Source organism: Eschrichtius robustus, chromosome 19 (assembly GCF_028021215.1).
Source record: "Eschrichtius robustus isolate mEscRob2 chromosome 19, mEscRob2.pri, whole genome shotgun sequence".
NCBI classification, from domain to species: Eukaryota; Metazoa; Chordata; class Mammalia; order Artiodactyla; family Eschrichtiidae; genus Eschrichtius; species Eschrichtius robustus.
Genome location: NC_090842.1, coordinates 67,071,288 through 67,095,869, shown reverse-complemented (window position 1 = coordinate 67,095,869; position 24,582 = coordinate 67,071,288). Strand labels below are relative to the sequence as shown.

The following is a 24,582-nucleotide window of genomic DNA, read 5'->3' as shown; positions in this document are numbered from 1 at the left end:
CATCATTCACATTTTGTTTTTAATTAGATACTTTGGTTTTCCTATTTTGGTTCGGGTGTGTCTTAAGTCCCTCAGACCCCAGATAAGGTCACACATCTCCCCGCAGAGGCCTCTCTTCCTCCTCTGGGGTAGTAGTGGTTGGTGCAGGTGTGCTGGGGGGCCAGGCCACCTCTGCCAGTCTCTTTACAACCTCACCCAGCTGCCCCAGACCCTGGGCAGCCTCCACCAGCTGGGTCAGCCCCAGTCCCAGGGCTTGGCGCTCCTGCTGGTCCCGCTCCAGGGCCTGTGTCAGCCTCTGAAGCTGGCTACCCACATCCCTCACAGCGGCCACCAGCTCTACCAGGGCAGGCGGATCACAGGCCATGACCCTTCCAGGTGGCAGTGGGGCTTCACATGGGCCAAGGGGGCCTGGGCTCTGACCAGGAGTTGGCCCTAGGGTGAGGCGGTCAGGGGGAGGTTGATCCGAGGGGGGGGCCGTAGGGGACAGGTGGAGGTCAGGGGCCGCAGTGGGGTCGGAGGCTGAGTGTGGAGTCTGGGTAGGTGGAGAGGTTACTTTGGGGCTCTGGCTCGTGGGTGGTGTGAAGTTCTCAGTGGATAGCGTGTCTGTGCTCGGGGCTGGAGAGGGCCTGCAGGGGCTGGACTCTGTTGCTGGAGAGGGCTCTAGGCTCCACACCTGGGATGTGGAGGGGTGAGGGGCCCCCGTGAAGGTCAACCGGGGGTGTGGGCTGGGCTTGACTGTTGGTGCTGAAGAGGGAAAGGGAAGTTCTGTTCGCAAGGAAGTTAGAAGGGACTTGGCAGTGACCATAGGGGTTGAGGTGGGGTGAGGAGTCATGGTGGGGTAAGCAGTGGTGGTGAGGTGAGGGGTCGTGGCAGGGTGAGGGGTCGTGATGGGTTGAGCACTGGTGATGGGAGGAGGGGTCGTGGTGGGGTGAGGGGTCGTGGTGGGGTAAGGGGTTGTGATGGGTTGAGCAGTGGTGATGGGAGGAGGGGCTGTGGTGGGGTGAGGGGTTGAGGTAGAGTGAGGGGTGGGGGTGGGGTAAGGGGTGGCGGTGGGGTGAGAGGTCGTGGTGGGGTAAGGGGTTGTGGTGGGTTGAGGGGTCGTGGTGGGTTGAGGGGTCGTGGTGGGCTGAGGGATCGTGGTGGGGTGAGGGGTTGTGGTTGGGTAAGGGGATGTGATGGGTTGAGCAGTGGTGATGGGAGGAGGGGTCGTGGTGGGGTGAGGGGTTGAGGTAGAGTGAGGGGTGGGGGTGGGGTAAGGGGTGGCAGTGGGGTGAAAGGTCATGGTGGGATAAGGGGTTGTGGTAGGGTGAGAGGTCGTGGTGGGGTGAGAGGTCTTGGAGTGAGGGGTCGTGGTGGGGTAAAGGGTGGTAGTGGGGTGAGAGGTCGTGGTAGGGTGAGAGGTCATGGTGGAGTGAGGGATGGTAGTGGGGTGAGGGCTTGTGGAAGGGTCTGGGAAACTAGAAGGTTCTGGAGTTGTTTTGGGGTATGGAGATGTGTCCCAGCCTGGGGTTGTGTCAGACTCCGGCGTCAGTTCTGAGGTAGGGGAAAGGCGGGTCACCACTGCCGGTGCAGAGGGGTCAGAGGTCAGTTCTTTGGGCATGGTGGGTGGTGGAGTGGGTGAAAGCCCAGGAGTCAGCGCTGGAAACACGGTGGCATCAGGGGTGGACAAGGTAAGGCCAGGGGTTGTCGAGGTGCGGTGAGAGTTCGTCCAGGAGGCCGGGTCTGGGCTGGGCGGCAAAGTGGCGGGAGGGTCAGAGGTCACCTCCGGCGTTGAAGCTGCTGTGGGGATGAGCTGCGGCGCGGAGCCAGAGGTCAGGACAGGGCCCGGGGGCCCCGTTGAGGCGGAGGGAGCTGGGGAAGTGGTGGGGGGCGCAGTCCTGGCCGCTGTGGGCCGCAGCCGTCGCTCGTGCCACGGTTTCCTCAGTGAACCTGTTGGAGGAAAGACGGCCGGCGGAGGTCAGTCTGCTCCGCCCACCCCGCGGCATGGTCCGCCTTCCAGGGGTGGGCCGACCAATGGGAAGGCAGAAAGCATCGTGACGTCATGGGTCGCCGGCAGACTTCATCCGCCCTAGTGCCCCACCTCCACGCCTCCGCCGATGTTTCCAGGCGCCACCTGGCGTCCTCCCCTCTGGGAGATGCGGAGATGGGCGGGCAGGGGGGAGGGGGGATGTGGAGGGGTGCCTGGGATGCAAGAGGGGGCCGAAGGGCAGAGATGGGATGAAGGGAGATAAAGAGCGGGAGGGGAGTGGGAGACGGTGCATAGCGTGAGGGGGAATCTGAAGGGTAATCTCAGTAATCAAGACAAATCTCTTTACGCCATATTTTTAAACAATCAAAATTAATGCAAAAGATCTACAATACACAAAAAGTCAAAATTTTAAAGACAGGATCCGACCTACCTCACTGGAATCCCCCCTAAAATTGGCTCTGTCAGATCCTGGTGAGGTAGGTCAGATCCTGACTTTAGTTAAAATTTTATTTAGTTCATCGTGGATTGTTTTTGCATTCATTTGTTTTTTAACCTATGGTATTAAGATCTTATTTATCTTCATTACTAAGTGTTTGGAATGCCCCCAAATTTTAGGCCCGAGTAAAGTGAGAAGGCTTACCCTCTTCCAGGCCCTGCTTCCAGGTAAATGTGAATTTTAAGCTCTTTTTACAGATGAGAGAAATCAGGCCAAGAGGGTAAGTAACTTGCCCAAGGTCACACACAGTTTGAAAGTTGCAGGGACAAGCTCTGAACCCAAGTCCTTGACATACAGAGTCTAGGCCATTAAGTATCACTTTCTCAGTCATGGAAATGTTCTGTGCTGTCCAGTATGGTAGCCACTGGTCACCTGTGGCTTCTGAGCACTTGAAATGTAGCTAGTTCAACTAAGGAATGAATGTTTCCTTTTTCAATTTTTTTTTTTTTTTTTTACCTTTGAATGGATTTCTTTTTTTTAATTTTTTAAATTGAAGTATAGTTGATTTACAATGTTGTGTTAGTTTCAGGTGTACAGCAGAGTGATTCAGATATATACATATACACACACACATATATACATATTCTGTTTCAGACACTTTTCCCTTATAGATTATTACAAAATATTGAGTATACTTCCATGTGCTATACAGTAGGTCCTTCCTTTTTCAAAGTTTTGATTCACTTAAATTTAAATAGCCACCTGTGTCAGTAGCTACCATATTGAACAGCACAGCTCAACAGAATTCCACTTTTCTGCAGCGTCTTTGAGGTGCATCGTGTCCCCCTGCAGGGTCAGAGGAGCAGTTAAGTAAAGGGCTTGGCCTCCAGCCAGGCTGCCTGGATTTAAACCCCAGCTCCATTACTTCCTAGCTGGGTAATCACGGGCAAGTTACTTAACTGCCTTGAATCTCAGTTTCTTCCCCATTTGTAAACCATGGGTGATCCACATACCTCCCTTGCAGAGTAATCATCAGGATTCAGAGAGATCGTGTGTGTGCAGAGCACTTACACAACGCCTAGCACATGATAAGCATTCTCATGATTATTTATACTGCCATAGTCATTGATGTCTGTGCCTCAATTTCTCTTATCTGTGAAATGCGAACAATTATAGCACTTACATCACTCACGTAGGGCTCATGTGGCTGCTACGAGGATTAACACATATAAATATGTTAAAGAGTAACACATATAAAGTGCATAAGATAGCGCCTGACACATGGTGTATTGCTTGATGAATGTTAACTGTTCCTAGTTATTATTTCAAGAAGCTCAGCTTAGTTCGATAGTACAGGGACTCAGTAACCTAGAGTGGTATTGACTTTTAATTTTTCAGACCCAAGGTGCAGAGAGCTAAGCGACTCATACCCCACTGTACGTTGTCATTAATAGTCCCTGCAACGTCTTCTCTTGCTTCATCTTACTTTTTCTGCTCTTTAACCCCAATCTCCATCCCCTCGTCCTCTCCCATAGGTACCTCCACTCTAACGTGTTTCACGTATGGCCTTAAACATATGTGTGATCTTAAACAATACAGAATGCATAGATGTGTTTATGTTAATATATAAGTGTATGTGTATTTTTGTGTTTGTGCTTTCAGTTTCTGCAAATAGTATTCTGCTGGAAATCTCATTCTGTTTGACCTTCCTCTCAGTATTATGTTTTTCATACCTATCCATGTTGCTGTGTATATAGCTCGTCATTGCTTTAGCTATTGCATAGAATTCCATCATGTGTAACCACTGCATTTCTCTTCTTTGTTACCCTACTGTTGGACACTTAACTTGCCTCCAATTCCCTAATACATCCTCATACATATTCCCTTACAAGCCTGTACAAGAATTTCTCTGGAATATAGATCTAGGAGCAGGATTGTTGGGTGATAACGTATAATCATATTTAATTTCACTAAAGACCACTAGCTTGTGTTTATCGAATTGCTATAGCCAGTGGGGATGCCTGTCTCCCCACACCCTCACCTACACTTGGTATTATCTACCTTTCAAATTTTTTTCCATGCTCGTCATTGTTTTAATTTGAATTTTCTGATTCGTGATGAATGTGAGCACTTCTAGACATACTCGTTGGGCATTTGGGCTTCCTCTTCTGCAAATCACCTGTTTGTATCTTTTGCGCATTCTCTTATAGGATTTCCTGTCATTTTCTTATCTGTCAGAGTGACTTACATGGTATAGCTTAGGGTTTCTCACCCTTGGCACTGTTGACGTCTGGGGCTGGATGATTCTTTGCTGTGGGGGATACCTTGCGCACCGGAGGATGTATAACAACATCCCTGGCCTCTACCCACCAGGTACCAGCAGCCTCCCTGCTCCCAGTCATGACAACCCAAAATGTCTTCGGATGTTGCCAGTTGCCCCCAGTTGAAGACCACTGGTATAGATAATAACCCCTCGTCTCAGGATATATTTCTGCCTGGTCTTTCTAAGGTGAGAGTTGGGTCACCATGGGGAAATCTGGAGTCCACCTCTCCATCCCACCACACAAACACCCTGGCCCCCTCGCCCCAGCCACATGCCTCACCTGTATCCCCACGGACCCTTGGAGCTAGAGAGGGATGGCCTGGCCTCCTGGTGGTGCCAGCGGTGCCAGGGGGTCCAGGTATGCCTGCGGTGGGGGTCCCCTTGGCTGGGACCTCTCCTGAAGGTGTGTCCCACGTCCAAGAAGGCTCATAACCATCCTCGCCACCTTGAGAGATACGGGGAGAACCGAGTAATAACAGTGTTGTGAAGATTTCTTTCCAAGATGCTGGGCGTTAGGAGGACTCCATCAAGAACACAAATTGAGGGGCTTCCCTGGTGGTGCAGTGGTTGAGAATCTGCCTGCTAATGCAGGGGACACGGGTTCGAGCCCTGGTCTGGGAAGATCCCACATGCCGCGGAGCAACTGGGCCCGTGAGCCACAACTACTGAGCCTGCGCGTCTGGAGCCTGTGCTCCGCAACAAGAGAGGCCGCGATAGTGAGAGGCCCGCGCACCGTGATGAAGAGTGGCCCCCGCTTGCCACAACTAGAGAAAGCCCTCGCACAGAAACGAAGACCCAACACAGCCAAAAATAAATAAATAAATAAATTAATTAATTAAAGTTAAAAAAAAAAAAAGAACACAAATTGAAGCTGTCTTCCTGTTACAATGTCAGCCCACCAAGTGCAGGCATACTCCCTGGGTCCGTGTGTACTCAAAATGTGCTCTAAGATATGGCCACACTCTCATTCATGATCCATTAGTGTGTGATCGATTCGATTTTTTAATTAAAATATACATCGAAGAAAAGGAAGCAGCATTGCAGAGTTACAACCCTTGCGAGACCCAATCACATCCCTTCCCTTTGTCAGAGAAGCCTTTAGTTAATAGTTCCCAAGCATGCCTTTACACCTTAGCTATACAGGTGGGACTCCCTAATGCTACATTGTTTCCACATGTGTTAGCTTCCTACAACTAGAAAGACTGCACATATACATATATACAGCAAACACCTTCTCACAGCCTGCTTTTTGGCTGCGTTCCTTCCTAGCTGGCTGAGCAAGTCACTTCACTTCTCCACGACTCTGTTTCCTCACCTGTACGATGGGTATCGTGACGGCACCTACTCCATGGGGTCACAGGGCTGGCAAGTGATAAGCTGCCCTTTCAGTTAAATGCATATAACTCTAGTTCCTTCTCTTTTTTAACCTTGTGTAATATTCTATCGTATGAACACACAACTGCCGATTTATCTATGCTCCTGTGGACGGGCGGTTCGGTTGTGGCCAATGTTTTGCTGCAGTGGATTCTTCATGAGTGAGAATTGCTCAACACCTAATTGTGGGACTGCCGTGCGGAAGGCATCTCTCTAGATGCTGTCAAACTGCCCACCTTTACCCCCTCATCCTTGCCACTGAGAGACATTTTAAATTTTTGGCAGTCTAATGGAGAGCTGGTGGGCAAAGAAGATGCAGTTTCGCTACAGATGGCCAAACTGAAGCCCAGAGAGGGCAAGGAACTTTCCTAAGGTCACGCAACTAAGAAGCAGCACTGGGTTTCAGACCCAGCAGGTCTATCTGCTTCTGAACGAGAACCTCCTCCCTCTAGGGGTAGATCTCCTGGGTCTCACCTCACTCCTTCCCTCGTGAGCTTTTATTTAGAATTTGATTCCAAGGCCACTCCCTGCTTCCCCTTGAGGTTACACCCTGCTCTATGCTTCCTGGGTTCTTCAGAGCTAATTCTATCATAGGCTTCTTCCCAGTCTCCGTGGCTGGAGTGGTTATGAGTGTGAATTCTGCAGTTTGAATCCAAGCTCTGCCCTTTGCTGTCCTGACCTCTCTGGACCTCAGTTTCCCTACCTATAAAATGGGGATAAGGATAGTACTCATCTCATAATGTTCCACGTGGAGGAGGTGAGTTAAACCATGGTATGCACTTTGGGGAATTCCCTGGTGGTCCAGTGGTTAGGACTCCACACTTTCACCGCAGGGGGCATGGGTCCGATCCCTGGTCGGGGAACTAAGATCCCACATGCCACACGATGCGGCCAAAGAAAACAAACAACCATGGGATGCACTTAGATGGTGCCTGGCACACGGAGATTATTCAATGAATACCGGCTATTACTGATGCTCTTATTACCACGCAACCTCTAAATGTAATCTGGCATTTAATCTTGGATGCCCTCCCCCCTGCGCAGCCATGACGTACAGCGATATCCCGAGTCCATGAGTCATCCCACCTCCCCACTGGGTGTGGAAACTCCATTAGACATGGCTGTCCATCTGCATAGCCTCATCCATTCCCACAGCTGCAAATTCCCTCCTCCCAGGCGCTCCTTGGAGCTCCAGGATTGCATGTCTCATGTCTCCGCTTGGGTGTGTCAAACGCATCACTAATGGAGCTCTTAATATTCCCACTCTGGATCCTGTGCACCCACCCCGCAGTGTTCCCTGGTTCAGTAAAAGGCGGGTCCCCATCCCCTACCTCCCTCTCTCTCCTCAACCCTCGCACCCAACGCATCACTCGAACCCACCAGCTCAACCCCCGGAATGTAGCTTGAACACCTGCACTTCTCTCATCTCCACTGCCACCCTGGTTGAGGCCACCGTCACGTCTGCATGGACCTTCTGGTCTCCCTGCATGCACTCTTACACCTACATCCACCCCACTGCGGCATCCTGAGCGACTGCTTTGAAAATACACATGTGGGGGACTTCCCTGGCAGTCCAGTGGTTAGGACTTTGCGCTTCCACTGCAGGGGGCACGGGTTTGATCCCTGGTCGTAGAACAAAGATCCCACATGCCGCAAGGCGCGCCCCCCCACCCCCCAAAAAAAGAAAGAAAATATACATGTGATCACGTCCTCCATAACTTAAAGTGCTTAAAACGCCAAGGGTTTCTGCACATAGAATAAAACCCAGACACTGGCCTCATCCCCGATCACTCTCCCCCTGCCTGGCTCACTCCACTCCCGCCAAGCCAGCATCCTTGCCGGTCTCCCAAGGTCCCACCACAGGGCCTTTGCACATGCTGCTCCCTCTGTCTGGACGGCTCCTTTAGCTCCCTCCAGGCTCCCCATCACAGCAGACGTCTTTACAATGTACCACAGACCTCATCTCCTGCCATCATCCCCATCAACCACTTCACTTCCGTCCCAATGACCTTGCTGCTGTTTCTTGAACCAGCTAAGCACACCCCCACCTCAGAGCCTTTGCATGTGCTGTCCGCTCTCTACAGAACACTCTCCAACCAGGTGTTTGCATGGCTTCCCCCCTCTCCTTCTTGAGGCTGTCACTTAAATGGCACTTTCTTAGTAAGTCATCTCTTGATCATCCTATTTTAAATTACAACACGTAGCCCTCCCTTCCCCCTCCCTTGCTGTGCGCATCACTGCTGTGTTCCCAGGGGTTAGTACTCATGCCTGCCACACAGCAAACATTTCAGACACGAATTAATGTCTGTGTCTCCAAATTCCATCATCCTGGAAGCCTCAAGAAATTTTGCTTCAGTGAAACGGAAAGTGAGAATTCAATCTTCATAAGTTTCCAGCTTCGTCTCCTGTACACTCTCCCTAGACTTACACAGCGGTCTCTCACTGGTTCATTCATTCATTCATTCATTCATTCAACAAGTATGTAAAAAAGTCTCTACTAAGTCTCTACAACACCGATCCCACGGTAGACAGAATAACGCTCCCCAAAGATGTCCAAGCCCTAATCCCCAGAACCTGTGAATATGTTACCTTTCCTGGCAAAAGGGACTTTGCAGATATGATTATGGGTCCAGAACTTGAAACGAAGAGATTATACTACATTAATCCAAGCGGACCCAATCTCATCACACAAATCCTTAAAATGAGAGAATCTATCCCAGCTGTAGTGACAAAGATGTAAAGACAAAAGAAGGACCAGAGAGACAGATGCAACATTGCTGGCTTTGAAAATGGAAGAAGGGGCCATGCGCTAAGGAGTGGAGGGGCCTCTAGAAGCTAGAAAAGGCATGGGAACGATCCTCCCCTCGAGCCTCAGAAGGAACACAGCCCTGCTGACACTTTGATTCTAGCCAGCGATACCCAGGTGGGACTTCTGACCTTCAGACCTGCAAAATAATAAACTTGTGTTGTCTAAGCCCCTAATGTGTGGCGGTGTTGTGGCAACAATAGAAACTGACATAGCCAAACACAAGACAGCTAAAAGTCTAGCAGAGACGACGTGGCCCAAACAGGCAATGCAATTTTCTCAACTCCAGCCTCTGCTTCTCTGAGAATCCCCTTCCTCCTGGTATCTGCTGGTGAAAATGACACCATCTCTTCTGCGAGGTCTTTCCCAATCGCTCTACTGGAAATAATCACTCCGTCCCTGGGATCCTGCAGCTGTTGGTCATTTACGGTAAATAACTCTTACCAACCAATGTTTTGCGGTTTTAAATGATTTCACACACATTTTGCTCATTGCATTGGGACCTGAGGTCACCCAGCTCGTTGTTCTAATCCCAGCGCAGCCACAGCTGGAACCCAGCGAGCTGTACTCCAGAATTCACTCTTGCAATGACTTCAGTTATTCCAGAATCTTTTCCAATCCAACGAGCAAACTGTGCGCGAAATCGTTTAAAATGGATCTCAATAATGGCTCCTGAGTTAAAAAGTTTAATTTCTCTGAGCCTCATTTTTCCCCCACCTGAAACACAGGGGCAACACCAGGACCTATGTCACCCAGTTGGAATCATGCGTGCCTGGCACAGTGAGCTCTCCTTGACTCTTTGCAGGGACCTTGGAGCTCCCGTTTTCGTTTTTTCCGGAGGAAGAAACTGAGGTTCAAAGAAGCAGTCATTTTTTTCAAGGCCACCTTGCTAACGAGGATAGGAATTCCTGTCTGTCGTTTCCCCTCTCCCCACGCCACCCCGCACCTCCCTCCAAGTCTTCCCATTACTAAGGTTGTACACGTGACTCCTGAGATTTCCATCGCGCAATTCCTAGTTCTGTACGTATTTGTGCCTCGCGCCCAGCATCTGACCTCTCCGCCACGAGGGGGCGCTAAGGGATAGGGGAGGTGGCGCCGGGCTGCAGAGAACAAAGGCTCAGAAATCCTGGCCACACTGCACCCGAGGAGCATCACCTCTGGAAACTGAGCCCTAACTAACAGCTCGGGTGCCCCCCACCCCAAATCTCCGTACCTCCAATGCCTGCTCCGCGCCCCCCTCCCCTCCCCGCCGGCACGGCACCACACCGAGGCAGACCGCAGACGGTGGGCTCACTGGCCTCTTCACCCGCTTTTATTGCCGCGGCGTGGGCCAGCCGGCCAATCAGCAGACGCACCGCGCCTGTGACGTCACACGGCGCGGGGCGATTGAAGTCTGCCCTGCCAACCCCTCCATCCGAGACCCCGCCCCTCTCGCAGAGGCCCTCGGAGTGCGCATGCGTGTTGAGCGTGTGAAAAACGCGGGAAAAGGCGCGAGGGGCGGGGTCCCGCGGAGAGGGAACAGAAGTGGCCACACCTGGGGGGAGTGAGCGGCCGTCGCGGGGGCACGGGGTCGGGAGAGCCGGGGGAAGAAGCCGCCACGCGGGAAATGGTAGGATGGAGAGTCAGCGAGAAGGATGAGGAGACGGAGAAAAAGCTGAGGGGAGAACCGACCCTGGGTGGGGGGAGGTTGAGCGGGAAACGGAGCGGAGGGCGTGGCGGTTAGAGTGAAAGAAAAAGGAAGACTCAGAGGGGAAAGAAAGAGAAACTGGCCGCGAAAAGCAGGGAGAAACAGGGGTGACGGGGTGTGGACTTGGAGAAAAAATGGGAAAGATGGTGAGAGAGGCTGACGAGGCATAGAGACGAGGAGGGGCAGAGAAAGAGAAAGAAAAAAGAGACACGGAGCTGAAAAGATAAACCGACCGTGAAAAATAGAGCGAGAAACAGAGACGATGAGCGTGAGAAACTGAAAATGTAAATAAAAAGAGGAGGACACAGGAGAAGAGATGAAGAGAAACCGGCCATGAAGTACAGTGAGAAATAGATACGGGTTGGGGTGGGGGAGTGAGAAATGGAAAATGAAAGAAAAAAGAGCCAGACGCAGAGGGGAAAAGATAAAGAGAAGCTGACTGTGGGAAGACAAAGAGAGAAATAGAAATGATGGGAGTATGAACTTGATAAGGAAAGAAAAAAAATGAGAAAGGTGATGAGAAAGAAAGGGCCGGTGGAAAAAAAAGTGAGATGAGGCGGGTGAGAAATTGAAAGGGAAAAGAGAGAGGGAGAAATAAATAAATAAAAATTTAAAAATGAAATAAAAAAGTAAAGTAAATTCCTTTGGGACTTCCCTGGCGGCTCTGGTGGTTAAGACTCTGCGCTGCCACTGCAGGGGGCACGGGTTCATCCCTAGTCAGGGAACTAAGATCGCGTGTGCCACACGGGCGAGGCCAAAAAAAGAGAGAGAATGTGAGAAAGAGGAGCCGAGGGCGATCAAGAGAGACCCTGAGCAGGGATGGGACAGAGATCTCACACACACACACACAGGAAGGTAGAGAAATGGGCAGCATCTGAGGGGGGTCAAGGCCCCAGGGGTCAAGGTCAAGGCCAAGGTCAAGGCCCTTGGCAGCAGAGGTGGAAGGAGGGAAGCAGGCGACAGCGAGCCAGAGGCGGAGGGGCAGAGGGGGACAGAGCTGAGGGGCTGGAGGCTGCTCCCACTGGCCAGAGGAAGGGGGTCAGGCTGAGGACAGAACCCTCGACCCGGATGTCCCCACCCCGCCTCTGAGCCACAGCCCGACCCTGACCAGAGCGTGAGCTGGGAGAACAGGTTTGAGGGGCTGGGGTGGGGAGACAACGTGGTGACAGGGTGGGCCTCGGCTGTGAGGTCTGGGGGGACTTCCGTCGAGGCTCTGGATCGAGGGGCACGGGCTCCCAAGGCCCCGGCTGGCTTGCAGGAGGACTGCGGGCCGGGGCTTTGCTGAGCCTGGTCGGATTCTCCGCGAATCACACCGCAGGGGGTGGGGATGGGGTATCCTTTAGGCTCTGGGGGACAGTGCTACTGCCGAGCCCAAGAAGGGAATGTTCTTAGGGTCTCTGGAGCCGAGGAAAACCTGTCTGGGGTCTCTGAGACCCAGGCCAGCTCATTTAGGAGGATCTTTCTGGACGCCCGGCAGGGAGGTGAACAGAGGTTTATGGAGGCCCCCTCCCCACCCCGGCCATGCCCCTCACCTGTGCTTGGGAGGCGCCTCGTCGCTGGGGAGGGGGCCCCTGGGCTCCCAGCGGTGCCCCAGGAGACAGTGTGTGCAGGCACCGCTGCAGCGGTGGTCCCCTTGGCCAGGTCCTCTCCTGAGGTGGGGTCCCAGGTCCAGGGGGGATAGTCTTCCTCGTCTGCATAGCCTTGGGAGAAATTGGGGAAGGGGAGAGCCCCGACCCATCTCAGAGGTCCTTGCCGTTGCTCCGAAGTCCCCTTCCCGAATCTCCTGGAGTGACTCTGGGTCCCCACCCCCATGCCACCCTGACTCCTTGGCCACTGACCCCCCCCACCCCCCGCCGTACCAGTGCAGGTGAGCCCCACGTCCTCCTCGTGGTCGCAGTTGTGCTGTCCCCACGCCCTAGCGGGGCAGTCGCTCAGCGAGGCCTCACTTCCCTTGCAGCCCACGTCATCCAGCCAGATGGGCCCGGTGCCAGGGCCGTAGTGGGTTTTGCCCACTCGGGGCCGAACCCTTCCGCAGCCCAGCTCCCAGCAGGCCACCATGCCATCCCGCAGGTCCCAGCTGTCATCACACACTGTCCCCCAGCGTCCAGCGTGCCACACCTCCAGCCGCCCGGCACACCGGTTGGGCCCATCAGCCAGACGAACCCGGTACAGGCCTGCGGTAGACAGCCCAGATCAGGAGGGGTCAGCAGGGGTTAGGAGGGGTCAGCCACACCCTCCACGTTCCTTCCTCTCACCTGATGCCCCAGTGGGGGAGGGGGCTGGGTCTTTGGAGGACTCTGGAGTACCTACTCCTGGGGTCTCGGCCGATGGCTCCATGGTGGCCTCAGAGGTCATTCCTCGGGGACCCTGGGTAGTCGGTGTTGCCAGGGTCTTAGAGGTCTGTTCCCGGGGGGCCCGGGGAGTCCGCCTTTCGGTGGTGTGTGAGGTCAGCCTGTGAGGGGCCTCCGTGGTCGGCGTGGTGGTAAGCTCGGAGGTCGGTCTTCGGGAGGCCTCAGTGGTCGGAGTGGTGGTGGTCAGTGAGGTCAGTTCTGGGGGACTCTGGGTGCCCGTGGCCCTGGAGTACTTAGTGGTTGTTATCACGGGGGGCTGAGTGGTCAGTCTCTTTGCGTTTTTGGTCACCCACTTCTTTGTGCTTTTGGGCATCTTCCCTGGGGCCTTGGTGGTGGTTTTCTCAGGAACGCTGGGGGTCCGCCTCGCAGAGGGCTTGGTGGCCAGCTCCCCCGGGAGCCAGGCATCCGGGTCTCTACCCAGGCCAGGGATCCAGCTCCAACTGAAGGGGTCTGAGATGGAGTCCAGGCCGGGGGTACCTGGCAGACAGGAGGGGAGGACAGGGGAGACAGCAGACACCGTGATTGTCCGACCAGGCCTCTCCTTCTCTCTCATCTCCCCCTACAGACAACCACCAAGTTCCCATGCATTCATTCACATCATAGATGTTTACAAAGCATCTCCTACGAGCCAGGCCCTGTGCCAGACCCGGGGCATACGGTGGCCAGGCACGCCCGGCACCATCCCACCTCTGGGCACTTACAATCATGATGTGACTGCCCCCCTTCACCCCCTCACACTGACCCATCCTCTCCATCTGCCCAGCCACTGCCTGGCTTCCTGTACCCTCTGACTGGTCTTCCCCCACACCCCGTGCCCAGCTCTCACCGCCCCACCAGGGTGGTACCAGGTCACTGCCCAGCTCAAAACCCTTCTGTGGCTCCCGTGGCCCTCAGGAGGGGAGGGAAAGGGGAAAGTGCCTTAGCTTCAGGCAGAACGGTTGACTCCATCCTCCCAGCTGCCACGGCTCACCTTACATCTTTCTGATAAGCACAGGGAAGGCGGCAGACACCATGGGCAATGCCAAGGGTTACTGATGCAGGACAAGGGTTAATCTTGTCCAAAGAAAGGTTTGGCCCTTTGCCCCTGGCTGCCGGGGGGAACCTCCAAGCCCTTTCAACGTCCTGCCTGGTAAATAAGAGTGTGTTGTTTCCCTGTGGGGCCAGAGCCACCCAGATCATCTCTGCTAACAGTGTGACTTACGGGCCGCCAGTGGGCCTCCAGCCACATCTCATGACTGAGCTCCTATAAACACTTTGACGCCAAGGCTGGGAGGTCGTCCCTGGTTGGCAATACCTCACGTGCGTTGTCATGCGTCGTTGCTGGGAGAATTAAGTGAGGAAGGTCCACAAGGGTCTCTCCTGGACCCAGCCCCACATGCCTCTTCCCTCAACTGACTTTTTAAATTTTGGGGTACGTTGGGTCTTCGCTGCTGCGCTCGGGCTTTCTCTAGCTGCGGCGAGCGGGGGCTACTCTTCGTTGCAGTGCGCAGGCTTCTTATTGCGGTGGCTTCTCTTCTGGCGGAGCACAGGCTCTAGGCACGCAGGCTTCGGTAGTTGTGGCACGTGTGCTCAGTAGTTGTGAAGCGCGGGCTTAGCTGCTCCGCAGCATGTGGGATCTTCCCGGACCAGGGATTGAACCCGTGTCCCCTGCATTGGCAGGCGGATTCCTAACCACCGTGCCACCAGGGAAGTCCTGATATGGACCATTTTAAAAGTCTTTATTGAATTTGTTACAACATTGCTTCTGTTTTATGTTTTGGTTTTTTGGCTGCGAGGCATGTGGGATCTTAGCTCCACAACCAGGGATTGAACCTGCACCCTCTGCATTGGAAGGCGAAGTCTTAACCACTGGAACGCGAGACAGCTTTTCTGATTGTTGTGAATCCTTCTAGAAAACTATGGAACCCGAGGGTGGTCTTGGGGACCTCCCAAATGATAATGTGTCACACGGGTTTGCAGCGATTTGTCGGGGCATCTTTTTCTCACAGTGAACGGTGAGCCTCAAAGGCCAGGGTCGCGTTCGTTGCATTCCGAGGACCCAATACCTAGCTCAGCGTCTGGCGCTGGATAAATAACGGCAAATGAATGAACACGGGCCAAGCCTGAGTCTACTTCAACTGGCCCTCCCGTCACACGGGCTTCTCGCCATCTCCCGGTGCCCCATGCCTGCTTCCTTTCCTCTTCCTTTTCAGCTTCCCTCTAGGTGGGAGACTTCCTTGATTCTTGGCGGGAAGAAGAGGAGGAAGAATCCCAGCTGTGCCGCTCAGTTGCCGTGTAACCTCTCTGTGCCTCAGCGTCTTCATCAGTAAAATGGGCATAACATCCACCAATTTGGACGTATCGTGAGGTGTGAATACGGTCACGGGCGGGGGCTTAGGAGGTGGGCGCTCAGTCGATGTTAGTGCCAATGTTAGTTCCCGTTCCCTCCTCCAGGAAGCCCTCCCGGAGCCAGCGAACGGCCAGGGCCTCCTTACCAGTGCAGGTAACTCCAACGTCCTCGTTGTGAGCACAGTTGTGCTTCCCCCAGGGAGCGGCAGGGCAGTCAGCGAGGGAAGCCTCGGTCCCCACACACCTCACGTCGTCCAGCCAGATGGGGCCGGCGCCCCAGCCGAAGCGGCCGGCAGCAGGGTCTGGCTGCCGAGGTCCACCGCAGCCCAGCTCCCGGCAGACCACAGCCGAGTCCCGCAGGTCCCAGCTGTCGTCACACACGGTCCCCCAGCGCCCACCGTGCCACACCTCCAGCCGGCCTGAGCACCTGCTGGGCCCGGCCACCAGGCGTAGCTGGGGGGACCCTGGGGTGGGAGAGACCCAAAGAATTCGAGTCAGACCTTCCTCCACCTTCGCTCCATCTTCCTTCCATTCATCCACCCTTCCTTCCCAGCAGCAAGTGTTCATCCAGGCCTGTGCTGTGCCATCGTCTGCATCAGGCACAGGAATAAAGAGTCAGGGATAGGGAGTTCCCTGGCGGTCCAGTGGTTAGGACTCCGTGCTTTCACTGCCGAGGCCCGGGTTCAATCCCTGGTTGGGGAACTAAGATCCCACAAGCCTCGCGGCACGCCAAAAAAAAAAAAAAAAAAAAAAGTCAGGGATACAGGGTGGTTCCTTGGAAAGCTCAACTCAGAATTGCCATATGATCCAGAAATCCCACTCCTAGGGATATACCCAAAATAAGGTGAAAATGGGCATTCAGTCAGATACCTGTGTGCAAACATTCACAGCAGCATTATTCACAATAGCAGTAATGTGGAAACAACCCAAGTGTCCATCAATGGACAAATGGATAAGCAAAATGTCATCCATCCATACGATGGAATACTATTCAGCCGTTACAAAGAAAGAAATTCTGACACACACCACAACATGGATGAGCTTGGAGAACATTATTCTCCGTGAAATAAGCCAGACACAAAAGGTCAAATACCATACGATTCCATTTACATACAGTGCCTGGTTGGCAAATTCACAGAGACACAAAATCAAATGGTGTGTGCCAGGGGCTGGGGAGATGGGGGGGGAGGGTAGTGGGTGTTTAATGGGTCTGGGGTATCTGTTTGGGATGATGAAAAAGTTCTGGAGATGGTGGTGGTGATGGCTGCACAACATTATGAGTGTATTTTTTACGACTGAACTATATGCTTTAAAATGGTTAAAATGGGACTTCCCTGGCAGTCCAATAGTTAGGACTCTGCACTTCCACTGCAGGGGGCGCAGATTTGATCCCTGGTCGGGGAAGTAAGATCCGCATGCCGTGCGGCACAGCCAGAAAAACAAAAAATTGTTAAAATGGTCAATTTTATGTGGTGTACATTTTACCATAATTTTTAAAAAATAAAGAAAGTGGGCTCTGGAACAAATTGACTTCATCTGAGTCCTGGCTTTCCGACTTTTTAGCTGCGCGGCCTCATTTGTAACGTGGAAACCAGACGGTACCTACCCTGCGAGTGGCTGGGAGTTTTACCTGATGAAGGGGCTTGGAACAGCACTGGTCACGTGAGCCAGTGAGAGCTGAGTCTATGGCAGTTGTTATCATTATTATTATTATTATTCAGAAAAAGGGGAAGCAGGCCTCAGCTAATAGTGATCAAGTTCCCACTTTTTCAGCCTTTGGCAACCTTGAGGAGATGGCTGTATTAATCATGGCTTTTTATTTGCTGTACCTGATGCTTTGACATCTGGAGGGATTGCTGATTCCCAGAGACGGGAAACCACTGGAGTGTGCCCTTCATATGAAACCAACCCACCCAGAGCCCTCACCCACCACCTCCTGTCAGGCTCACACACCCCGGCCACCATCCACCTGCCCCATCTCCCCAGGGCTAGTACCCAACAAGGGGCAGCCCCTACGCTCCAGAACCCACTGAAATGATGCAAACCAGCCGATCCTGAGTCATCTCACCCTGCCTTGTCCATTCCTCCCCATGAAGCCACACTCAAGGCTTTGCCCACCGTCACCCCTCGCTCCCTCTGCCTCCTGCTGGACCCTGGTGCTTCCCGTGTGGCCCTGTGTCGTGTGCGGGCTGTGCCCCCTCCTCTTGGGAATTGTGAGAAACCAACTATCTCTGCAATGACAGTGGTCTCACCTGTTGGCCGCACCACACAGCATGTGGGATCTTAGTTCCCCAACCAGGGATCAACCCATGCCCCCTGCAGTGGAAGTGCAGAGTCTTAACCACTGGACCACCAGGGAAGTCCCTAAAGCCTGTATTTTAAAACAACATCACTGATCTAGTTCTTTCGATATTTGTGAGAAGGAGGCGGCCTTGTGAGTTTCAAGACAGCCGGAGCAGAACATTGAACCAAGCAGGGGCCTTCTGAGTGTGGGCTCCGTCTCCTCCCCTCCACCCTTCCCTTTCCCCGAGACAGTCTGAGCAGGGAAGGAGAGCACCTAGGGGCTGTGGGGAGTGGCGGGGGGGCAGGAAACAGAAGCCAAACCCCTACTCAGCGACAAAAAAGAACAAAATAATGTTATTTGCAGCAACACGGATGGACCTAGAGATTGTCATACTGAGTGAAATAAGTCACACATAGAAAGACAAATATCAGATGATATCACTTATATGTGGAATCTTAAAAAAAGGGGGGTATAAATGAACTTACAAAACAGAAGTAGAGTCACAGATGTAGAAAACAAACTTGTGGTTATCAGGGGATAAGGGGAAGGAATAAATTGGGAGATAGGGATTGACATATGCACACTACTATATATAAAAGAGGTAACTAATAAGGACCTACTGTATAGCACGAGGAACTCTACTCAGTACTCTGCAATGGCCTACATGGAAGAGAATCTTAAAAAAAAAAAAAGAAGCAGCAGCAGCAGCAGCTAAGCCCCACATTTGGGGTGGGGGGAGCAGGAGGGACTCACCAGCTTCCGGCCCAGGCTCCTGAGGGGCAGTAGGGGAAGCGGGCGGAGGTGAAATGCCTGCTCTCCGCGGGGCCTGGCTCACCGTGGGGGGTGGGGGCCTGGCTGCAGCCTCTCTGGGCCTGGAGCTGTTGCTGCCCACCGCGGCGGGGGCCGTGGGAGGGACATATCCCAGAGGCATACCTGGGGCGTGAGAGGGAAGAGGTGACCACCACCCGCTGCTGTGCTGCAGGCGGTTCCCCACACCTGCCATCCCAGGACCCCTGACGGAGAATGAGGTTTCACGATGAGCAAGACATGGGGCAGGTGGGCAGTCTGGACGGAGGGAGTGCGGGGCCCTGGGGTACACCTCAGGAAGACACACAAGACCCCCCAGTTCTCACCCCTCCCTCAAGGCCCCCCTCCCTGGCCTCTCTCCCAGGGCCCCCTCACCATCACACACGGCCCCAGCGTCCTCACGGTGATGACAGTCATGCTGGCCCCAGGGCCGCGCCGGGCAGAAGCGCAAGGCCGTCTCGTTTCCCCGACAGCGAAGATCGTCCAGGAGGATGGGTCCCGCCCCCTCCCCGAAGAAGGCGCCTCCAGGGGCAGCCAGCGCGCCCCCGCAGCCCAGCTCGCGGCAGGCCACCGCCGCGTCCCGTAGGTCCCAGGCATCGTCACACACGGACCCCCAGCGCCCGCTGTGCCACACCTCCAGGCGGCCCGCGCACCCGTGGGGGCCGTCTGCCAGACGCAGCCTGGGGGCCGGGCCTGGACGTGGGGAGAGGGAGGAGAACAGAGGGACGGGAAACTGATGGATGAGCAGCTTTAGGCCACGCACGCAGGAAACCGTGATGGGCGAGCAGGTACTAAGGTACACACGCAGGTGACTAGGATGGGTGAGCAGGTACAGGCCACGCGCTCAGGTGACTAGGATGGGTGAGCAGGTACAGGCCACGTGCTCAGGTGACTAGGATGGGTGAGCAGGTACAGGCTATATGTGGTGTCCTGCTTCACGCCCAAGATGGGGCTGGAAAGCAGCCATTCCATCTTCAGTTTGCAAGTGAGGAAAAGACTCTGAGCTGGGAAGTCGCTCTCCAAGGGTCCAACTCTGGTCTATCCACTGCCCCCCATGTCCCTGCCTCCCCAGGGGCGAGCCCTGGGGTCGCCGGCCCTGATGCCCGCCACCCACCTCCCCAAGCAGGTCCCCACTCCCCAGCTGCCTTCTGCAGCCTGTGAAGCAGGGCTTCTCAGCCTTAGCGCCCCTGACACGGGGGTCAGGTCGTCCTCTGCTGTGAGGGGCCGTCCTGCGCGCAGTAGGATGTCCAGCAGCATCCCTGGGCTCCACCCCCCCCGATGCCGGCAGCACCCCCAGTGCCCCACACAGTCACGACAACCAGAAATGTCTCCATGTCATCCGGGGAGTGGGGTTGAGAACCACTAGTCTAGATGTTAACCTCTTGTTGGTCTGGGGGTACATTTCTGTTGGGTCTTTGTGGGGTGAGAGTTGGGTCACCTCTGGGGAGTGTGGAGTCCATCTCTCTAGCCTGCAGTCTGTGTCTAGAGAAAAGGACAGACCAGAGAGGGTGAGATGCTCCTGCCGGCATCACCCAGCTGTGAGCGACGAGCTCCCTCACGGGGCTGCCCTGAGGAGCAGAGGTGTCGGTAAGACGCCAAGCTCCCGGGCCCCGCAGTGGGGTTCACTTCTTCTCCCCAACGACTTCTTCTCCCGCTGGAGACTCAACTCACCTCCTGGGAACTGGGCTGCAGAGGCCCCATTTCTGCCCCCACGTGCTTCCCACGGAGGCGCCACCGTCACTGCCTCTGGTCCACCAATCTCTGCCCCGACCTGTGTCCCCTTGGTCTCCATCCCCACCACACCCTACACGCTAGATACCCAGATCCACCTGTGCGGCGGGACAGACCCGGCAGTCAAGTTCTGGGTCATTTGCTTTACATCTCTGAGCCTCTGTCCTGCATCCATGAAGGGTGGGGCGAGGACATCCACCCGGGAGGCCAGGCAGGTGGGGGTGAGGCCCGGAGCCGGCTCCCAGCTTCCTCTGCAGCTCCCTCTCCCCTGTCCCATCCACCGACGGAAGCATTTCCTGCCCCCTGTGCGGGTAGGCGGGCAGGCTCCTCTAGTCGGCGTGCAGCCCTTGAACTTTCCCACCCCACACCTGTGGGCCACCCCCGCCCTGTGCCCGCTGCATCCTGAAAGTCAGGAGAGCGAGAACTGGGTCTGTGCCCGGTGTGGATGGGGCTTAATGAGTAAGTGTGAAAAGAAGGAAGGAGGGAGAGAGAAGAAGGAAAGGAGGAAGGGAGTAAGGAAGGGAGGGAGTGGGGAGGTAAGGGGATTGGAGCGCTCCTTAAAGCTGTGACCTCGGCGCGCGGGGAGGGGGCGTGGCCCTGGGGGAGGGGTCTGGGGAGGCGGGCACGTACCGGTGCAGACCAGTCCTGCGTCCTCGCTGTGGTCGCAGTTGCTCCGGCCCCAGGGGCTTCGGGGACAGTCCCGCAGCGCCTGCTCCCCGCCTCCGCACCCCACGTCGTCCATCCACACGGGCCCTGCGCCCGGGCCGAACCGGGCCCCGCCGGGGGCGGCCAGCGCGCCCCCGCAGCCCAGCTCGCGGCAGGCCACGGTGGCGTCCCGCAGGTCCCAGCCGTCGTCGCACACGGTGCCCCAGCGCCCGCCGTGCCACACCTCCAGGCGGCCCGCGCACCCGTGGGGGCCGGAGACCAGGCGCAGCCGCTCTGGCGGGCGGGCGGGCGGGGAGAGGGGCAGTCAGGGGCCTCGTGGGAGGCAGCTGGGGATACGCGGATTCAAGCCGCGGGGGGGTCAGTGGCCTGAGATGGGCCTGCCAGCCGGCTGTTAGGGGGAGAGCCAGGATCTGAGCAGGCCAAGGTCCTGGGTCCCGGGAGTGGACACCCGGGTCTCCTGACCGGGTGGGGAGCCTGGGCCTGACTGTGAATCCCGAGGGGATGCAGTGCTCCCCCATACCTGGGGGGGGTCCCCGGTTTGGTCCAGCGGGGCCTAGGGCCTCACCCCGTCCAGATTTGTTGCAGAGGGGAGGCCTGCGCGGACTTACCCTGGCGGGGGGCTCCCGCAGTCAGCAAAGGGGCCCTAGTGGACTTGGCGGGCTTGGGCGGCCGGGGGCTCTTCTTCCGGGAGCCGCTCTGGGGGGTCCCGGCTGGGCGGGGGGCTGGGTGAGGAGACAGCAGGGAGGGAGATCGGCAGCTGCACCTCCTGGGGCCGCAGGTCAGTCCCGAGAGTCCCCAGGGGTCTGAAGGGGGCCTTGGCGGGGGCCCTCGGGATTGTGGAGGAGACGGGCCTCTGTCCCTTCTCCCTCACAGCCGAAGCTGGAGACAGGGCACATGTGGGGGGGGGCTCACCAGGCATCACCGGGGCCTCCTCAGAGCCGGGGCTCAGCTCCCCAGACAGCCCCGGCCAGGGGTCCCCATCCAGGACTGAAGGTGAGTCGTCCCAATCCCTGGAGTCCGACACACGCTGACCTTCGGGAGAGCAGCGTGTGGCTGGGCCGCACTGGCTCTGCTTTGTCAGCCCCATCTCAGGCCCGCGGCCCTACCCCCTCCCCTCTTCGCATGGCTGAGCTTTAGCCCACTCACGAGGAACACGCCCAAGCCAGAGAGGTTCCCTATCAATCAGCTTTTACCCTTGCCTTCGTCTGATACGAAAACAGGAAGGATGCCTTTTGCTGACACAGAGGATTAATGGTCCATGAGGAATAATGGTCATAAGACCCCCTGGGGGGAGGAAAACATGCTTCTCCCTTGGTACTCAGATTCTGTCTCTAGCGTTGGCCCCTTTAAATCTTCCTGCACCCTTTGCGGTGCTGTGAAGCACAGCTGCAAATAAATGGATCACTGCCCGCCAGATCCATCCTGCCTGTATGAGTTCCCCACAGTAAACTCCATAGTTGTACTTTACTGCTTTGTTTATTGGTCTCCAAGTTCCCTTTAAGTTTGGAAGATATTTCAATATCCCCGCCATGCAATCCCCAGATGCTATAAAGAGGGCAGGCCCTGAGTGAGGCAGGGCTGGGCCCTCCAGGGTAGTGTTAAGTCCTGGCTTTGCAGGGGGTGTCAGGGGTGGGGTGTCTGGACTTCTGGATTCTCAGAGTTACTGGGCTGAGGACTTGGGTCCCTGGGTCGTCTCTGAAGCAATGTCCCTTGGAGGGGGTCGAGGGCCCCTCACCTGCACAGACGACGCCTGCGTCCTCCTCGTGGGAGCAGATGTGGGCCTTCCAGCCGCGGTGGGGGCAGAGGCCCAGCTGCTGCTCACTGCCCCGGCAGGCCAGCTCGCTCAGCCACACGGGCCCCGCGCCCTCCCCGAAGAAGGCGCCTCCGGGGGCGGCCAGCGCGCCCCCGCAGCCCAGCTCGCGGCAGGCCACAGCGGCGTCCCTCAGGTCCCAGCCGTCGTCGCACACGGTGCCCCAGCGCCCGCCGTGCCACACCTCCAGGCGGCCCGCGCACCCGTGGGGGCCATCGGCCAGACGCAGCCGCTCTGGGGAGGACAGAGGAAAGGCTGTGATGTCCTGGAGACCCTGGGGCCAGGGGGAGGGTACGGGCTGGGGGCTGTCCTGCAGGGCATCACCGGGAGGCCAGTGTCCTGGCTGCTAACGGGGAGCCCAACTCCTGGGTACCCAGGGGAGCAGTGGTGCCCCGTAGGAAGCAGGAGGCCGTCGCCCAGGTGGTCCTGGGGGAAGTGGTGCCCGAGGTCATAGGCGGATGGGGGCGACCAGGGTCCCATTGGAGGGTGAGGCTGGGCACGGGGTGGGCCTGCAGCTGAGCGAGGCCAGATGGAAGAAGTGTTTGGGGCCACTTACCAACAGCCTGGATCCCCATCAGAGCCACTGGAAGGGAGGTTGGAGGGGTGGACAGAGTGAGGCCTCATGCCTCTGAACCAGAAACCCCGCCGCTGGGAAGCAGGACTCTGGGTTGAGGGCCTGGCGAGGTTCAGGTCCTTGAGGTGGGCGGGGCCCCAGATGCCTCAGGTCAGGGCAGGCGCCCAGGCCCTTTGCACTCCCCCAGGGGCCTGGCTAAAGGTCAAATGATGGGTGACCCCCCCACAGGATCAGGGCTGGTGGGGTGGGGGAAGGAGGGGAAGGAGGTAGGTCCCTGGGGCTCCTAAGAGGGTAGGACGGGGGTGCCAGAGGCTGGGTCCCTGGGGGATCAGGCAAGGGAGGGCCAGATGTCCTGTATCCCCCAAGCAACAGGGATGAGGCCCCGGAAGTCTGAGGCTCTCCAGTGGGTGAGCTCAGGGGTCAGAGGGTGGGGCCCAGGCCCCTGAGTCCCCGAGGAGAAGGGTCACTCACCGAGGAGGCAGGCCAAGACCCTCATGTTTGCAGAGTCAGGGCAGGGATGGGGTGAACGGGGAGAGGAGCAGGAGAGGGGAGGAGCTAGCGGCCACCGGAGGGAGGGAGGGAGGGAGGGAGGCTCCTGCCAGAGGCGCCCGGGACCCAGGGAGGAGCAGGCAGGGGCTGGACGCTCTGCCAGGAGGAAGAGAGGCTGCCGAGGAGGCAGCAGGGGACAGGAGGGGGGGCGGGGAGAGGGCTGGCCGGCGGCTGAGGCCTGGGGAGGAGGGCGGTGGCAGGCAGGAGGGAGGGTGTCCAACTGCAAACACCCACTTGGGAGCCGGCCTGGGGGCGGCAGGCTGCAGGGAAGCATCCAGGCAGGGGCGTACGTTGGGGGACAGGGGTGCACGGGTGGGGTGCCCACCCATCTGCCTCCTCTCTTGTCCAGCCAGGGAAGCGTGCTGGGACCAGAGGGCATCAAGGGTGGATTCACATCAGATGCTGGGGTTGGAGACCTGGCACAACTGGGGCTCCCGGTGCAGCAAGAGGGCTTGCAGCCAGACACCAGGAAGAACTTCCTGGATTGGGAAAAGAGATGGAGAAACTCCTCTCTCCATCCCCCCACCCCGGATCTGCGCGCAAAAGTCCCCAGCCTCCTGTCTGAGGGAGCCGTGGTTGAACTTGCGTGTCTCCCGAGGAAACTGGGGTCAGGGGTTGGGGGACCAAGGGTCAAGGCTTGGGTGGGGGAGGGCGACTACACACACACACACACACACACACACACACACACACACACACACTCTCTCTCTCTCTCCCTCTGCACTAAGCAGCTGTGAGGTGGAAAAACTTCGGTAATGGGGAGCGTGAGTCAGAGGGCTGGCAGGGAGCGGGGCTGCCTTGAGCTCATTGCCTCCCCTGCCCCCAGTCCAGCACCCCCGCCGCCAACAATTAATATCAACCTCGGGGAAGGAGGAGCCAGACGTAAG

The 24,582-nt window shown here is 56.4% G+C and overlaps 1 protein-coding gene across 4 annotated transcripts; it reads right to left on the bottom strand.

The window, feature by feature from the left end:
• Positions 1–24,540, bottom strand: SSC5D (scavenger receptor cysteine rich family member with 5 domains). 4 transcript variants are annotated; one of them, XM_068527865.1, is made up of 14 exons: positions 23,618–24,540; positions 23,129–23,155; positions 22,498–22,806; positions 21,675–21,794; positions 21,371–21,484; positions 20,727–21,035; positions 18,741–19,058; positions 18,312–18,491; positions 15,421–15,738; positions 12,851–13,423; positions 12,455–12,769; positions 12,128–12,295; positions 5,009–5,173; positions 1–1,929 (listed from the first exon to the last, which is right to left on the bottom strand). In XM_068527865.1, exons 1-14 carry the CDS (start codon positions 24,072–24,074, stop codon positions 89–91), a joined length of 5,214 nt encoding a protein of 1,737 aa, XP_068383966.1. In that variant the 5' UTR covers positions 24,075–24,540; the 3' UTR covers positions 1–88. The 4 variants fall into 4 exon arrangements, with proteins under 4 accessions (XP_068383966.1, XP_068383968.1, XP_068383969.1 ...); XM_068527867.1 differs by lacking the exon at positions 5,009–5,173; XM_068527868.1 differs by lacking the exon at positions 18,741–19,058.
• Between the last annotated feature and the right edge of the window lie 42 nt (positions 24,541–24,582).